The sequence below is a fragment of the Nannobrachium achirus genome (genome assembly GCF_963921795.1).
Source record: "Nannobrachium achirus genome assembly, chromosome: 14".
Taxonomy (NCBI): Eukaryota; Metazoa; Chordata; class Actinopteri; order Myctophiformes; family Myctophidae; genus Nannobrachium; species Nannobrachium achirus.
In genome coordinates, this window is record NC_137821.1 from 38485270 (window position 1) to 38503493 (window position 18224).

Sequence of the window (18224 nt, forward strand, 5' to 3'; positions counted from 1 at the left end):
TAGCCATCGTCAAAGAAAAGGTCCTTTTCAATTACCTGGAGCTCAGATAGTCTGTTCTTGAGAGACTACTATGTCAGTGGTTCTCAAACCTTTTCACGTGAAGGACCCCCAAAATGATATGTATTTGGCCACGGACCCCCATCTCAAAATATTTAGTTCCAGGGACACCCCAGAAGCAAAATTTCAGTTACAAACGTTTGCTTTAAAAATACATATATTCAAAGATTTGCATACATTTTCACAACTTTTTCAAAAATAGCAGATCTAGATCTGCTATTTTTCACTGGTTAAAGCGTTCAATAATTCTAGGCCTAAATGGGTAATGTCGTCTGGACCACACACTTCCCTTGGCCTGTGTGTCGTGTGTCTGCGGTCAATTCCTCCCAAGTAATTGGGGAATCAACCAAGCAGGGTTTTGGCTGTTATCTCACAGATAATTGTGTTCATCCCCGTCTGCATGGGTGTCGCACCCAATTCTGGGCCCTGCATGGGTACAAGGATTCACTGTGGGGCCCCCTGTGCTTTAACTATTGAAAAATAGCAGATATACAAGCTCACAACGCGGCACCGAGTGCCGCGCTGCAAGCTTGTAGATCTGCTATTTTTGAAAAATCGCGAAAAGTCTTTGAATATTTCAAATCCTTCTAAGGTTTTTTGAAAAACACTGTTTCATCTGAAGGACCCTCAAAATGATATGTATTTCTATTTGGCCACGGACCCCCATCTCAAAATATTTAGTTCCAGGGACCCCCCCAGAAGCAAAACTGGGTTACAAATGTTGGTATATCTACTATTTTTCAATAGCTAAATAGCTATAAAATAATTAAGGCCCCTCCATCATGGGCCCTGGTAACTCAGTCCCAAGGTCATCCGGATCGGAAATCGAACCGGCGACGCCAGCAGGCATCATAGCCTAGTATGTGGTATGCGCCTTGACCACTAGGCCAGCGGGCGCCCCAATTAAGTACAGTATTGAGTAAATGTACTTTCCACCACTGTGTGGCGAATCATTGGCACATTTCTTGTTAATGGCTGCCAGCAGGCTAAGGACCTCAGTTTCCAGAATATTCTTCAAATCTGTCAATGAAAACCCGGTCCTTTTTGTGAACGAGGCTGCTGACCGGAACCAGTCAACCAGGCTCAGTCTGTCTGTCCAGCTTATGGGAGACCCCCCAAATTGATATCTTTCACTTAATCCATGAAGACCCAGGGGCGATTCTACAAATGCCTTCTAAACCAGTGGGTCTCAACCTGTGGGTCGTGGCCCGCAGGGGGGTCCCCAAATTATTTTGTTTAGCTAAATGTTAGCATTGTTTTCTCACTCAACAGTAAATAGACCAACATAGAGTATAAGACTGTATACAGGGTATCTGCACATTTCTAAAGTGAAAATGTAAGGATTTTAAAGACCTTTTAAGTACCTCTGTTCAAACATTGGTCAAATTGTCAAATATTATAGGCAGAAATTGTGAAAATAGCTGATCTATATGAGGCGTTGTGAGCATGTAGATCGGCTATTTTCACAATGGCATAGATTGAGTCAAACTAAATGTAATGCCGACTCCTACAATTCCAAGTGCTTGTGCAGGGTGGGTGGTTCCCAGTTCAAATATGATTATTTTGTGGGTTGTGGCCTGAAAAGGTTGAGAACCAGTGTTCTAAACCAGTAGTTCTCAAACCTTTTCCGTGCCACGGACCCCCAAATGTATATATATTTGGCCGCGGACCCCCATGTCTGACATATGTTTTGTACCGGGGAACCCCAGAAGAGAAATTTGTGTTCAAAGAAATCTCCTGTGAGCTTGTAGATCTTAATGTTTGAATAGCCAACCGTAAAGTCTAAAACGACACAGATACTTATATGAGATACTTAAAGTGTGGTTCCTGTGGAAATAAGCCTCGGCTTTCTAGGATCTCCTTTTAGTTGACCTTGTACCAGTGATTTGTACTGTCATGAAACTGTACTTTTTTCTATTGCAAACTTCTAATAAATTCTTCAATCAATACTTTCACGATTTTAAAGGGTTCATCTGCAAGTGCAAATATTTCAGCTCAGTGGCCTTGTGGTTAGAGTGTCCGCCCTGAGACTGGGAGGTCGGGGTTTGATCCCCGGCCGGGTCATACCAAAGACTGTAAAACTAGGACCCAATAATGCCTCCCTGCTTGGCACTCAGCATCAAGGTTTGGATTGGAGGGTTAGATAAATACTACCGATTCCCGAGCACAGCACGGCTACCGCTCCAAGAGATGGGTCAAATGCGGAGAACAAATCTCGCATACAGCAATGTATGTGACAAATAGTAGGACGTTAACTTTAACCTTTGGCCAGACATTACAACTGATTTTATTACCTTAGTAAACCTTTTCATAAACACTTGTTTTCACTATGTTTTCAATTGCTAGTTTGGAGACCTGCCCTCGCTGCGGTTGCAGCCAATAGCAATCGTTTTCGGTAACATTTTGGACTGGATAGATGGTGGATTTGAAATATTTGAAAAAACATGCTTCAAAACGGGTCTATAGAAACCAATGGGGTCACTTTGTCCTTCTTGTTTACAGTCTATGCGTGGTCCTGACTTCTGACGCACTGTTTGGGAAACGATACAGTGCCATACAGCATCATTTCAGTCCATGCTTTTCTGGAAGCTGGACTATGAAGGTTTTCAAGGTTGTACTTTATTGTTACGTCTTTTGTACAGGTACATAAGAGTAAAATTTGTTTTTGTTTGGCATCCTTCAGACAATGCAGTCGTATATCAAAAAAACAATATAATAACAGCAAACCACATCTAAAAATAATAATAATAATAATCTAAAAAGGTGTACGGTAAATAATAGTAAGACGTAAAATGGCCTTTAGGCTACAAAACTAGTGTCATGTGTGTCATTGGGTGCTCAAGTTGCACCTCCGCCCATCGCTCTGTGCATTTACACGCACGCACACACACACAGAAAGGCAAGAGTGGGGCCGGGTGGGTGCAACTATCTTAGGCTTTAATTGTTTCTTCTTTCTGTTTAGAGTTTTTTTTTCTTTTCTTTCTTGTTCTCACGCATTGATCAGAATTTATTAGACTGATTAGCATGTGTTTGTTAACACATTTTCACACAATGTGTCGTCCAGATGTGTCGCCATTTGGGATAATGTAATGGTTTGTGGTCTGCTTTGTGTCGGAAGTTGCTCCACATACCCCAATTAATTTGATTTCTCTTCTTCTCTCTCTATCTCTCTCTCTCTTCCTGTCTCTCTCTCCCCGTGTGTCTCTTACCGTGTCACTGGGTGCTGGGTTCCAGGTTGGATAAGATGAGCAAAGTATTTTTCCACCACAGACGCCGTCACGTGTTTCTTCAAGTATGGAAAGAACAGAGGATGACGGGATATCACTCCTAGAGAGAGAGAGAGAGAGAGAGAGACAATCATATTATTTGACTGAGTGTGCACTAGGGCATTCACCAAATATTCGAATATTCGAATATTCGAATATCAAAGTCACTATTCGACATTGTTCACCGAAGTCGAATATTCACTTATTTTCATTTTTTTTTCTCTTTAAAAAAAATTATAGTTTATAAAGCTTGGCTAGATAGGAAGTCATAAGAATGAGTTGTCAATGCCCCTGGTGGATGAATTTGTTAATGCTCTATCCCAGGGGTTCTCAAACCTTTTTAGGCCGTGACCCCCAAAATAAACATATTTGAACTGGGGACCCCCACCCTGACAAGCACTTGGAATTGTAGGTATTACATTTAATGTGACTCGGTTCCGCAGATAAATATTGTGAAAATAGCAGATCTACATGCTCACAACGCCGTTGTGAGCATGTAGAACGGCTATTTTCACAATGTTCGCCTCTTGCTTACTTAATATTTGACAGTTTGGAAAGTCCTGTCGAATATTCGACTATTCGAATACTTTGAGGTCGAATAATTCTAATACTAAAAATCACTATTCGTGAATGAACTGCATATTAAGTTAAATGTATTTGTAGAGCACCTTTCACAGACATTGGTAATCACAAAATGCTCCACGAGCATATAGAAAATCTAAACAAAATAAAACAATTACCTATATTAGCAGAATCTCCTTTATCTCCACTCCTGGTGAAGGCGAGGTCCTCCAGTCTGTAATTATGATGACCGCCGGGTATATCTGGACATGGGCATGTGAACGCACACACACACGCACACACACACGCACACACGCACACACACACACACACACACAAACGAAACACTGGCTGTTAAAATTTGTTATATGCCTAAAGGCCCATTCCCACTGGGCCAGATAACAGATAAAACAAATCTCTTTCTCCAGATACAAAAAAGCTCTTTCTCCAGATAAAAAAATCCATTTCTCCATTCAAGTGGATGGTAAGATATAGATTAAAAAGAATATCTGTCACTGATATTTTTTTTTTATCTGTATCTTACCATCCACTTGAATGGAGAAAGATATTTCTTTATTTGTTATCTGGCCCAGTGGGAATGAGCCTTAAGAATATGTTGGTGAAGGTAGTTTGGCACAAAGCCTTTTGATATAAAGTGTTTTGAAACAAATGGTGGCCATCTTTCAGAGTTTCTCAGTCTCTTTTTGGGACAAACATCAACTTTTTTCCAAATCTATTTAAATAGTTTACAAAAAAAGCAAAGGTTTTTCAAATGCACTTAAAGATAATAGCTCCGGGCCATGGGCAACTGCCTCCATCTCCCTCTCTAGCCCTACTCTCTCTCTCCTAGCCTCGTAAACCAGTCTCTCTTCCTGCCTTCATTCGAATGCGAAGGTCTGAAGATGGGAGGAGTCAGTTTACTAGGCTATCTCTCTCCTCCATGTCTCTATTGTGAGCATGTCTCCCCCTGCAGGCCAGACATCAAACTGCAGTGGTGAAACTAATGCCATGTAGTGACAGAACTAGTCATTTTAGATTTTAGTTAATTCCCTCTTGTACATCTGCTATTATTATTTTTTAATATAATTTTTTTAATCAAAACTTTGCTTCTGGGAGGTTTCTGGAACAAAATGTTTTCAGATGCGAGTCCGCAGCCAAATATATAATGTTGGGGGTTCTTGATCAAATCCTCCACCAACCACCACCAAACAGCAGTACACCCGTCATACCCCCAAACATCTTCATTGACAACATCCGACTGGAAAATGTGGTCCGCTTCCCATATCTTGGCAGCCTCCTCTCATCCAAAGCTGTCATTGATGATGAAATTCACCACCGCCACAGCTGTGCCAGTGGGGCCTTTTTCCAGGCCAAGGAAAAGAGTATTCGAAAACCGAGACATCCAAACAAAGACCAAAATCATGGTCTATAAAGCAGTGGTGCTCCCCACTCTCCTGTATGGATCAGAAGCCTGGACCACATACAGCAGTGTCCTGGAGGAGGCTGACATTCCCACCATCACTGCCACCATTGCTCAAAACCAGCTGAGATGGACTGGCCATGTTGTCCAAATGCCTGACTCTCGCCTCCCAAAGCAAGTCCTGTATTCCCAGCTAGTTAAAGGGAAACGGGCCCCGGGAGGCCAGAAGAAGAGGTTTAAGGATAACATCAAGACAAACATGAAGAAGTGCCAAATAGACCTTAGATCTTGAGAGGACAGACAGGGTGACCTGGAGAAACATTGTCCGTGAGGGTGCTGCACTGTACAATGATGACCTCTGCCATGCTGCACAAGACAAGCGGGGGCTCAGAAAAGAGAGAGCAACCACCAAACAGGCCCAACCCAAACCCACCACCACTACATTCCAATGTCCACATTGCACCAGAATAATCGGGTCCAGAATCGGCCTCTATGCCCACCTGAAGGACCAAGAGGGAGGACAGTCATACTCGACTACGAGTGACCGCCGATGATGATGGTGTGTGTGTGTGTGTGTGTGTGTGTGTGTGTGTGTGTGTGTGTGTGTGTGTGTGTGTGTGTGTGTACCTTTATCAGGTGATTCCTCTGACGAGGTGGGAGGAGCATCCAGCTCAGGAGCGTCTCTCTCCAGCTCAGAGAAGGTCTCTACCAGCTCTCCACCAATGTGCACGTCCACCTGCCGTGATGTCATCACACCACTCTCAAGGTTTTGGCATAAATCAACCAATAGAAATAAACTGTAGATCTAGTCGACTATGACTAGATTAAAACATTTCAGATGACTAACGAGAACGAGAGAGAGAGAGAGAGAGAGATGTGCAGTATGTGTGTCTTATGTGGGAGGTATTTTTTTTACCTTGAGTTGAGATTTGGGGTGAAGAAAGAAAAATGGTTTCAGCACCGGAGACCTGGAGGAACATAAATATATGATTGCTGTCTTTTTTCAGTTTTGTTGTATATTAACACCCTACTTGTTCATGCTACAGCATCACATAAAGGCATAAAGGCATCACAAGTAGCAAATCTACAAGCTCGAAAGCGCGGCGCCAAGCGATCTGTTTCGAGCTTGTAGAGCCGCTATATTTGATATTTTGGGATTTGAATGCTGAAAAGTAACAGTTGAGGTTTCCACCCGATATACAATTGTGTGTGTGTGTGTGTGTGTGTGTGTGTGTGTGTGTGTGTGTGGCCTACACTCTGGGCCGTCCACCGACTATTCCTGTGAGTCCAGGAGCTAGAGAGATGAAAAACAAGATACAGTCAAAACACAATTCATGGTAGGTGTGTGTGTGTGTGTGTGTGTGCGTGCGTGCGTGCGTGCGTGCGTGCGTGTGCTGTAAACCCCACCCATGCCAGTGCCTGCTGGAGCGATCTCTCTGGCGAAGAACTCGAGCGCTTTCTTCTGTTTATGGTGAACAGACATCCATATGACGGCCTCTCTGCTACCCTGATGGAGGACAGGAGAGGAAGAGAAGAGAAGAGAAGAGAAGAGAAGAGAAGAGAAGAGAAGAGAAGAGAAGAGAAGAGAAGAGAAGAGAAGAGAATTGTAATGGTCATAATGAATGACATTAACAAACATTTTGGAAAATTTTCACCTACAATGACATGCCCAAAATAAGTATGTGAGGTTGGGGCGGCAGTGGCTCAGGAGGTGGAGAAGTCATTCCCCCAGAGTTAGTGTCCAAGAAGTGTACTTGAGCAAGACAAGGAAGGAAACCCCCAATTGCCCCTGATGAGCAGGTTGGTGCCTTGCATGGTTTCTTCCGCAGTCGGAGTATGAACGCGTGTGTGAATGGGTAAATGCACATTCATTGTAAAGCGCCTTGGATAAAAGCTCTATATAAATGTGCCATTTACCAAATTGAAAGTGGTTAAAACCTTGTAGGCTAGCTTGCAAAACGGTAGAAACCTACCCTGCTTAAGTCCCCCAAAACGCCTATTCTATGCCCTCATAGCTGTGAGAAGCACGTACCGGCCTGGGAAGGAACAAATGTTGACCAACCAATACATAGTAAAGCCTCAACAACGGACAGATTTACTTGAGAAACAGAGAGCGAGAGAGGGAGAGAGATGATGATGAATGAGAGATTAAAGAAGGTGGTCAGGGTCCTGAAAATGTTTTGGCTCTTGCTGTTCATTCACACACACTCACTCACTCACACACACACGCACGCACGCACGCATGCATTCGCTCGTTCGCTCGCTCGCACGCACACATGCAAAAGCTGGAACACAATCAAAATGGAGACACAAGAGGGCACAGGAGGTTGGAAGCGTGAAATAAGCTTAACTCTGTCCCTGGCACTGATAGACTAGACCTCGACTGACCTGGGAACATGGAGGGATGGAGGGATGGATGGATGGAAATCCATCCAACATTTCAAGCTCAACACAAGTAAAAAGCATCCTATTAGTTGTCATGGATGCCAAATCTTATGGCCATGTCTCGTCATAGACTAGCGTGCTACTACTATAACTTTACAAAAAGCTGTTCCTCTTGACTATGCAGAGAATGTTAAAGAGGCAGGGGCTGGAAATATACACTGAACTATGCATAATCAAGTCAATACTGGAGTGGAGATGTGGTGTACGGCCTGGATTTCTACACAGAGAGGGCAATTCTTTCAACATAAGATGCTGCATTCAAGTTCAGGAGAGTTTGGACAAGGCAATAATTCCCTTGAATCCTGCCTTCAGGTATAGCATGCAGGGTTCCCACACATTTTTACCAATTAATTTCCAAAACGTTTTCAAACCTTTCCAGAATATTTAACCCAATTTCCAGGACTATATAACAATAATTTAGCTCAATAACAAGTCGCTTACTCCTATGCGCAATGTCCAAAGACAGGTAGTGTATGCCAGTGGTTCTCAACCTTTTCAGGCTGTGACCCCCGAAATAATCATGTTTTAACTGGGGCCCCGGCACCTTGACGAGCAGTAAGAGTTGAGGAATTTTGTATAACACGTTTCTATCGTGAAAATAGCAGATCTACATGCTCACAACGGGCGTTGTGAGCATGTAGATCGGCTATTTTCAAAATTTCTGCCTCTAATATTTGACAATTTGGCCAATGTTTAATTTGTCATTTCAGAGGTATTAACAAAATCAATAACCAAAGACAATGCATAGCTATTTTTTCCAGATTTTCCAAATATTTTTCTAATTTCAAAATATTTCCAGGAATGTCATGACCGTGGGAACCCTGAGCATGGAAAGAGGGCATTTGCATTTCTTTCACCATTGTAAAAACTGCATTTATGGTCTGGAGAGGGCACTTTTTTACAGACAGATAAAAGGGCAGGGGTTCAAGCCCTCTTTGATGTCTATGTGTGCACGTGCCTGGTGTCATTCCCCTGGGAAAGGAGGAAACAGTTACAAACAGGAAGTTGTGTTGTTGTTGTTGACAGCCTGAAGCCATCGAGAGTTCAGATTTAACGAGCCTTCTCGTCTCAGCTATCAGGAGTGGGTCAAGTGTTAGATCAGGTTAAAGGGCTGTGGTGTGACAGTCGTCACAGCCCCTTTGGCCCGGCCTTCAGGGCCTGTGTGTGCTGTGTGTTGTGTACTCCCCTTTGTCTGTCTCTTCCCACAGGTCCTCATGGATTAAAGCTAAATAAAATCTCATGGACTTAAACCGTGTGAAAGAAGCCCACACTAGCGCTGTTTCCTTTTAACACAAATAAATTAGGTGTTAGTAATAGACAGATATTTCGGTTACAACAGGTGCCGATGTATAATCATATAATAATAATGTAATTCCCAACAGATCCTCAAACCTGTTGTTTTGGGGAGCGTTGGTTTATGTTCATTCAATCTTCCGCTGTGTGTTGGCTGATGAGACGCTCCTTGCGAGACATACAGTATATTAACAACGGTATTGTGTGCTGAGAACAGCTGACATACAAGCTCATATCGCGGCACGGATGTGACTGTTGTGAGCTTGGAGGTCTGAGCTGATCTCTGCGCGCAACACCTTCGCACGGCGGAGCATACATTTGATTTGAGGGGATACAGCTGTGCGATCAAGCAGGTTCTGGTGCCGTGATTGTAGGGAGTGCTCCCTCTGCGACTGGAGGTGGGGTTTGGGGAACAACAGCTTTGAGAATCGCTAAAATTGTTTACACACAACATAAACCACGGTATATACTGCATTTCAAGAGTGAGAGATCACAGTACACGTCCATCCCCAACCCTTTTCCTCCACACTGGGAGGAAAATGGCTTCTCAAAGTTTTATTTTTACAGTGAGTGCTGAGACCACGTTTACAATGCATCTAATGAGCGGTCAGTTTCTTGGCCGCGGCCTGCATGCATGCTGATTCTTATCAGGTGGTTGTGACACGGGCGACATGTAAGAGTCCTGCATTTATCATACAATTTCAACCTCGTGTCCCTATTTTGGGCATGTCATTTCAAAATCATTTTCATTTCATTTCATCCCTGCATTTGATCCCTGAGTGCATGTGTTACCTTGTTGCTTGCATTGGGTCCATAGGTATCTTCTGCTCCCAGGACTTGAACGTTGACAGAGCTGAAGTCCTCCAGTCCCAACTGCTTGAACATACGTCTTGTCCTACACACAAACACACGCATGTGTTTTTAATTAAATTAAAATATCCTTAATAAAAACATTTAAATAAAAAAGGTAAACACACGTACCGTTTGATGATGCTGTCCGCAGTTCGCCGGGCCTTGTCTGAAGCCCTGGGCCCTCCCACAGGACACACTGCTGTGGCCCTGAACCCATCCATGTAGGTAGAACACACCTGGGCAGGACAGGAGAGGGGAGAGTTCTAGTTTCTGTATTTTTCTCTAGGGATGGGGGTGATAACCGATATAAACCGATGACGATATGATCTCATTCTCTATTTAAAAAAAATGAATAATAAGGTTGTCCATTCTGAAAAAGGCCTATAAACACTGAAAAAGCAATGCCTCTTTATTCCAAAAGTAGAGATGTACCGTTATTGAAATGTTGGCCCGTATCCCCACATAAACAGCTTGAATGCAGCATTTTGATTTGTTCTGAATGCTTCCCTAGAACACACTAAAGGGCCTTTTCCACCAGCAAAGAACCGGTTCTGGTTCTTTCTCCCGCCTATGGGATGAACCAGAGGTGTGCTTTTCCACCGAGAACCGAGTTGGTTCCCAACCGTAAAAGTTGCTTTCCGAACGGGAACCACAAAATCCTTGGTTCCTCTGGTTCAACCATGGTTCAATCTGGTGGAAACGCAAGCCGGTTCGCAAGAACGAACCAAGGTTCCAAGAAAGTTGAACCGGCACTGGTTCTGGATTGGAACCTGTTCTTTGCCGGTGGAAAAGTCCCCAGATAGAATCTGCAGCCTTCATCACCACAAAAGGTTTTTTCAGGATTTTTTTTCTCCTCCAACATAATTATTATAAAATATAATATCGACTTAAACCGATATATTATTTTGATATCGGTTCATTGCCAATATTGTCCATCCCTAATTTTTTTTAAATCTATTTATTAATAAAATGTACTATAATGGAAAATGATTAGTTTGATGAACTGGTGCACCTCTTAAGGACATTTACCTTATAGTAATTAGACGGAGCGGAGCCTTTAGCGCCGGTCACTCTGACAGCACCTCCATCGATGCCTGGACATGAATGCACGCACACACACAGACACAGATACACGTCACGCACACTCATTATCAGTGCACTTTCTTAGGTTCACTCCCTCAAGAGTGTACAGTTAGTATAATTGGGAGACACTAAACATACGAGGGATTTGTCGGTTACCCCCTCTCTCTCTTTTCTCTCTGCCCCATTAAACACCCTCCAGTCATCCATGTCTCTATTTCTAACTTCTTGTTGTTACTGACTGTGAGGTCTGTTGACCATGACTTGAACCTCGCGGAAATCTGCAGCGGTCAACATGAGGACACAACACACACATGCTCTAGAGCAGGGGCGTCAATTGGGTATGGCAGGGGTATGCAGCTGCCATACCCTGGGTCCAGGGGGGAAAATAAAAGTTACTTTTATAAATCCATGAATGTCTCTTTGTCTATCTGTGCTGGTTATTAGGTTGTTAAATTACAGTAAAATAACTACAAATGCTAAATTAAACAAAATGGTCACTTTAACAAGGTATTATAATTGTTTTCCCCACACTTGTATTCTCCCCATCTTGACAGAATGATATATTCCCAGGTTCCGAAGGTCAGCTGCACAGGTGCAATGCATTATTGTTAATTGTGGCACGTTTACTAACATGCCAAGTTTAGCTGCACTTGAACAACCGTTCCAGGCTGCCCAAGAAACCGTAGAAACGGAAAAAAATAAATGTACTTCTTAAAATAAATGTATCATGCCTGTTGCTAAGGTATGGCAACATGACTGGTGTCTTGCACGCGCGCCATACCTTAGCTTTTTCTGAACGGACGCCACTGCTCTAGAGAAAAAGAGATCTGTTGAGACACTGGGGATGTTTGGTAGCACAGTGATGAAATACAATTTTGAGTTAAAATGTTGTGTTGCACCCAAATTAGTTAAAAGAAAGAGAGAAAAAATTCAAAAAATATTACAACAAATATAATTTCAGCTAGTAATTCCAATACATCTTAATTTATTTAAACAACAACACATGTTGTACAATATATTGTCTCTGTCGGGTGGAAACCTCATAACAAACCTGATAACAATGTTTAGGCGTTGTGAGCTTGTAGATTGTCCATTTTCACCATTTTATTATGTTTTTAAAATCGTCATGAAAAAGGAAATGTTTTGGGCGTACAAGGTGTCCAGCTGTCCACCCTACAGTGACAATAATATATTGTATATATGTTGGGGGATTTGTTACAGTACATAATTGTGTACGATGAAAAATACACCATCGCCAACATCTTCTGTTATAGTCAAGATAGAATCTGGGGACATTCAGAGTTGAGAGGTTCACTGCACCAGTGCTCCAGGCTCCCAGACGAGTTCACTAGGGGTTGACAAACCCCGTGTTTAGTTTGAAAATAGTTGGGAAAGGAACTGCGGGGGCTGATAGAGGATCTTATTTAGGGCTGAGATAAGACGGGGGAGTGGGACAGACAGCGTTATTGGAGGAAGGGATAATGGTTGATGGTTCAACTCCTGGTCACGTCCTCAGCTGAACCTCCAGTCAAGTGTGTGTGTGTGTGTGTGTCAGTGTTGTTTTTGACAGCAAATTTTGATTTAGTTTAGTCTTTTGAATAAAATCTAATTTAGTTTTAGTCATAATTTAGTCTCCTGAGAAGTTTTAGTTTTAGTCTAATTTTAGTCAACTAAATATCAACTAGAGATTTTAGTTGACTAAATCTACAGTTGATTTAGTCAACTAAAATGTATTTTGGCAGGCCTTGATTGCATCGTAATGACTGATTTTTCACTTTGTTCCATGCTGAAAATAGCCGATCTACAAGCTCACAATGTAGAACGGCTATTTTCAGCAAGCAACACTTGAGAGCAACCAAACATAAAATTACTTTGTCCTCCACTAGTCCCTCCCTAACGTTTTAGTCTAGTTTTTATTTTGTTGACGAAATTGTCAATATATTTAGTCTTAGTTTTTGTCATCACAGCTTAGTTTTTATTTTGTTTTCATTTAGTTTTCGTCAGTGAAAAAAACGCAGTCGACACACATTTTTCGTCATTGTTTTAGTCGACGAAATCAACACTGGTGTGTGTGTGTGTGTGTGTGTGTGTGTGTGTGTGTGTGTGTGTGTGTGTGTGTGTGTGTGTGACACCAACGCACAAATAACTCTTTGTAGGGATGGGACAATAATCGCTATTATTGTTTATCGTGATGACGCTCACAATAATCGTATCGTGGAGATTTAAATTCATTGTGAAATTGTCCTCTGTCATACACTATGAAAATTCGGTAACACTTTAAACCTTCTCTACTTGATAAATCAGACCTGAAAGTTGAAAGTTTGTTTATTTGACACTGACAGGGACAGTACTCATTAATGGACATGTCAGTTTTCACTTCAATGTAAATGAGCCAGAGTTAGCCACAGGCTAATTTTCATCTGTAGTCCCTGGACCCTAGTGGTGATCAACCCCCCAATCCAACCCAATCAAAGACCTGTAAAGAGAGCATTTGGTGTACTCTACACAAATCAATTTGCCAAAAAGTTTGGTTACATTTGGCAAATGTTCCCCCTAAAATAGGTATGCTGGGGGTTCAATGGTTAACAAAAGTGTAATTTTAAGTTTTAAGCATATTTTGTTTATCACAATAATATAGTTTATCGCGATTATTTTTGCCACAATAAACTTGACATGTAATTCCTCAGCGTTCAAGTATTTTCTTTTTTTGCCCTTTTTCAACTTCTTATGCCAATTCATTCCTCCCCACACACATTTAGTAGTTGTCACTGCTGTTGTGTCCTACTGGCTCACCTGCCAGTGAGGAGCCCCCACCAGGAGGATGCAGGGTTGCCCACACTTTTTTGACATGAGATCTACTTTTAAAATGACTAGCTCAACATGATCTACCCATCCAAAATGTTTTTGCTGAGGGCCTGAGGGGGGCTTTGGAATAGCAGCACTGGCGTAACATTTTAGACAAACACACTTACTGTAAGGGGGAAATAACAGGGAAATACTGGGGGAAATGTCTTCATCCCATTCTGTATGGAAGTGGTAGGTTTTGGGGTTCTTTGTAATGCTACTGACTCTTGAACAAAGTATTGCATTGGAGGTTTGCCTACTTTAGAAGCCATGAAGGGCGCTGACAGGCCCTTCTTGATGTCATATTGACATATTCTTTTTATATTTTAATTATATATTTTTAGAGGCATGTCATGTGGTCTACCTGCAAACCCTTGGTGATCTACTGGTAGATCACGATCTACCTTTTGGGCACCCCTTATTGTAGAGCGTCCGTCTTACTCCTCCTGTCCAACACTACCCGCCCCAGCCCGAAGGAGTGCGTGCAATTGACAATTGAATCATCACCCTCCCCGCCTGGATTACAATCCACCCTGGATGCACTGGGGTGGATTCGAACCACCAGCCTCCACTGTGGTGGGCAGGCACTTTACCACCCGAGCGTCAGCATTGAAGTTAGGGATGGGACGATAATAATTATTATCGTTTATTGTGATAAAAAAAAACTCACAATAATCGTGAATAATAATACATTGTGGAGATTAGATTTATCGTGAAATTATCCTCTGTCATGCACTGGGATCAATTCACCTTTTATTTGCCAAGCTGCATTATGTGGTAACATTTAAACTCTGGTAAAACAGACCTGGAAATAACCTACTCTTTTTTCACTCTCTACCAAATCTCATTGCTAAAAAATAGCCAATCTACAAGCTCACAACACGTCACTTGTGAGCTTGTAGATCTGCTATTTTTTGGCAAATGTTCCGTGCCAGGATAATGGATGTTGGTATTTTGATTATCGCGTTGATATTGTAAATCGTGACATGAAGTTTTCATATCGTCCCATCCCTTGTTGAAGTATTTTCAAGAAACGGTTGGCAGTCTGAAGGTGACTGGTGTTAATCGAGCAAATAAGGTAAAAAAAGGTAGAAATGGCATTTATGAATATTGTCGTCCTACGGTTTAAAGTTTTTGTGTATCGGGGATGTTTGAGTTTACAGTATTATGTGCGTGTTTCCAGGTTTACCTGGTACCTCCTTGATGAGCACCTGGCTGAAGTCGCACGTGACGTCGGGGAGCTGGTATCGCCGCGGGTCGCCGATCTCGTACACCAGTTGCTCGGCGACCGTGCCAAAGTTCACCAGGCCGCCCGTCTTTGGAGGTTTGGACAAAACGAACGATCCGTCGGCGGAACACTCCACTACTGGAAAACCCATGTTATCCCTGAGACAGAGAGACAGAGAGAGAGAGAGAGAGAGAAAGAGTGAGAGGGAGAGAGAGAGAGAGGCAGAGACAGAGACAAGAGAGAGAGAGAAAGGAGAGGTGGAAACAGTTACAAAAAGTGATACTATGCCTCATTGACTGCAGTTCATTGTGGATTTAAGTATGCCATGAGCGCCCTCTCCTGGTAACTCTGTGTACAGGTCCCTTTGGTTGGAAACACCCTTTGTCAAAGCCTCCCTTTGAACTAGATAGCTATTTATAAAGTTTAAGTTCAACACAGTTTGTATTTAAATGTTAATTAAGTATGTTTTCAGTGTTACTTGTTGCCCCAATGTCACTAATATCCAGGCAGACAGTTTGAGTTAGTAGCAATACAAGGATTTATGTGGATGGACCTTATCTAACATGAGTGGATGTATTAAAAATGACTTCACGTGATAAATCAAGCATGGCAGAGAGTGCAGAGTTATGCACAGGATATGGTTCAGTGGCTTATGCAAATATTATTGACAACCGTTACTATAAAATATAGTAACAGTTAAAAGGACATCTGTTGATTTCTTAAGCATTAAATGTTTTTTAAGTCTCACCAGTCTGGTACTTTGTGCCAGTCAGTGAAGACTCCACCAGTACTCTGAGCTCCACACTCTATCAGGTGACCTGCAAGACTGAGACACACACACACACACAAAACAAGTTTGTCATCGCCTGAAAAAGGTAATAAATTAGAGACGGAAAGACAGAAAGTGATCAAAAGTAAAATATATATATATATATATATATATATATATATATATATATATATATATATATATATATTTTGTGAGTGTGTACCTTCCAGCTGCCAGTAGATCGTAGTCGTCTATCTTCCACCCAAACTGGAACAAACAAAAAAGAAACACTGTTTTACTTTCTGTCTTTACTCACACATACAAAGCAAACTTCCAACTCCCTCTCGAACACACACACACACCAGTATTAGCATTACCGTGTGCATGAGGGGTCCGAGGGCGACAGCGCTGTCCACACAGCGGCCCGTCACAACGATGTGTGCACCCTGGTCCAAACAGCGCTGGATAGGAACCGCTCTGCACGCACACACACAACAATGATATGTGGAACACAAGTAGTCATTAAATTGTTACCTCCGGTCTGATAACAGGGTGGACAGTCAGTCCTAAAGATTTGACCACAGCCGGAACAAAGCCTTAATAATCAGTGGTGGACAGTAATGAAGTACTTGAGCACTGTACGTATGAACATTTTGGAGTATTAGTAGTGTCTGTCATTTTCTCGAGAGAATAGAGGAAAATAACTCTTTAAAACTGCTTGATCAAAATACCCGAGACGAATAACAGTTTAAGTCCGTATTTTAAGATTTTGGATTTTTATTTACCAGACTGTAAACCACAAACTAGAAGTTTTTAATTTCTTAAAGTCTTAATGTACTCCCCCCTCATTTTGTTGAGTTAGATTTTTTTACTTAACTCATATTAGGAATTATAAGACATAATACTTATGGAAAGTGGAAAAACTGTATATCTACAGCAGTTTGTGGACCAACAGTATAAGTCCGTACAAGCAATATTCAGCAGACAAAGGGAGCAGATAACATTAAAACCGACAATTAAACAAAATGAGGGGGGATTGCATTAACAATTTAACAGATTAAAAATGACTAGTTTGTGGTTTACAGTCTGGTAAATCCAAAAATATATAGTCAAAAATGGACTTATACTGTTATTCGTCTCAGGTACTGTGTAGGAGGCTATTTTGAGGATAGAGAGAGAGGGGGGGAGCATTGTATTGTATTGTTCCAGTGTTCTATAAAAGGTTCCAGCCATTCATCTTTTCATAAACCTATTCTAGTACCTGCCCTAACCCTGTGGCGTTTGTGTGTTTTGTTGCTGTGTCTGTGCTCACCCCAGATAAGCATTCATACTATGGAGGGTTTTAGGAAGATGCTGTCTACTGCCTCCATCTGCCATCTTCACTTCCGACAGACCGCCTTTCTGTGTGGAGAGAAGAGAAGAGAAGAGAAGAGAAGAGAAGAGAAGAGAAGAGAAGAGAAGAGAAGAGAAGAGAAGAGAAGAGAAGAGAAGAGAGCTAAATCATCATTCACTTATGAAATCCTTTAGATCTCAGATCAAGGTACTACCACAACGCCATGGTTGGTGGTTCAATTCCTTTGCCAAATTCCAATACTCAAATGTCTACCTCTAAGTTACAGCTCTTTGTTTATTAACAGAGTTCAAACCCAGGAGACTCTGTCTGTATAAAACAATTTAGTATTGGAATTTGGCTCTTGTGTACTGTAGCTTGAAGTACAGAACCAGACATTAACCACTACAACACTATACTTAGTTGACCGCAGTCCCCCAGCATTCTAGACTAGTAGGCCCCTTTTTTCCCCCTCTACACCAATTGGCTATTTTCACTGAATGCTTGAACCAGAACAGGTACACTCGACCGATTAGAAGAAACCGCTGTGAACTATTACGACGAACTCTGAACAATATTCCTCCGACAAAACTGTGGAACAAAAACATCAACGTGACGAGGATGATGATGATGATGAAGATGCCGGTGATGTGTCCCTTACGTGGGGCATGAGGTCGTCGCCGGTCACCACGGCGACCTTGAGGTCAAGCCCCGCCTTCTTGATGACCTCTTCTATGGCGGCGGCGCACGCCAGAGGGTTCACGCCCCCGGCATTGCTGACCACACGAATACCTGGGAGACAGAGACACACACAATATAATCTAATTCTATATGACTATGTACTGTATGTACTGATCAAATCAGCTTTTTTTAATACCCATTTAGGCCTGAAGAATACCTAAAAAATCTTCTAAATCCTAACGGTTTTCTGAAAAAACCTATGTTTCTATGATCAGTGGTGCTCAAACCGTTTAATGTCAAGAACCCCTAGAAATATATGTATTTGACCGCGGACCCCCATCTGAAAATACTTTGTTCCAGGGACCCAGAGCAATGTCTTCTTTAAAAAATATATA

The 18224-nt window shown here is 42.1% G+C and overlaps 1 protein-coding gene across 1 annotated transcript in view; it reads right to left on the reverse strand.

The window, feature by feature from the left end:
* LOC308298440 (uncharacterized protein) overlaps nucleotides 1–18224 on the reverse strand; it is a 46619-nt gene that overhangs the window by 22990 nt on the left and 5405 nt on the right. The window contains exons 4-18 of the mRNA XM_080742036.1: nucleotides 17810–17940; nucleotides 17131–17219; nucleotides 16196–16295; nucleotides 16042–16085; nucleotides 15798–15875; nucleotides 15011–15207; nucleotides 10924–10988; nucleotides 10024–10130; nucleotides 9835–9937; nucleotides 6712–6811; nucleotides 6559–6598; nucleotides 6221–6272; nucleotides 5932–6040; nucleotides 4064–4147; nucleotides 3267–3384 (exon numbers count right to left, since the gene is read on the reverse strand). Coding sequence (XP_080598162.1) covers nucleotides 3267–3384; nucleotides 4064–4147; nucleotides 5932–6040; nucleotides 6221–6272; nucleotides 6559–6598; nucleotides 6712–6811; nucleotides 9835–9937; nucleotides 10024–10130; nucleotides 10924–10988; nucleotides 15011–15207; nucleotides 15798–15875; nucleotides 16042–16085; nucleotides 16196–16295; nucleotides 17131–17219; nucleotides 17810–17940 — 1417 coding nt within the window. The remainder of the gene's footprint in view (nucleotides 1–3266; nucleotides 3385–4063; nucleotides 4148–5931; nucleotides 6041–6220; nucleotides 6273–6558; nucleotides 6599–6711; nucleotides 6812–9834; nucleotides 9938–10023; nucleotides 10131–10923; nucleotides 10989–15010; nucleotides 15208–15797; nucleotides 15876–16041; nucleotides 16086–16195; nucleotides 16296–17130; nucleotides 17220–17809; nucleotides 17941–18224) is intronic.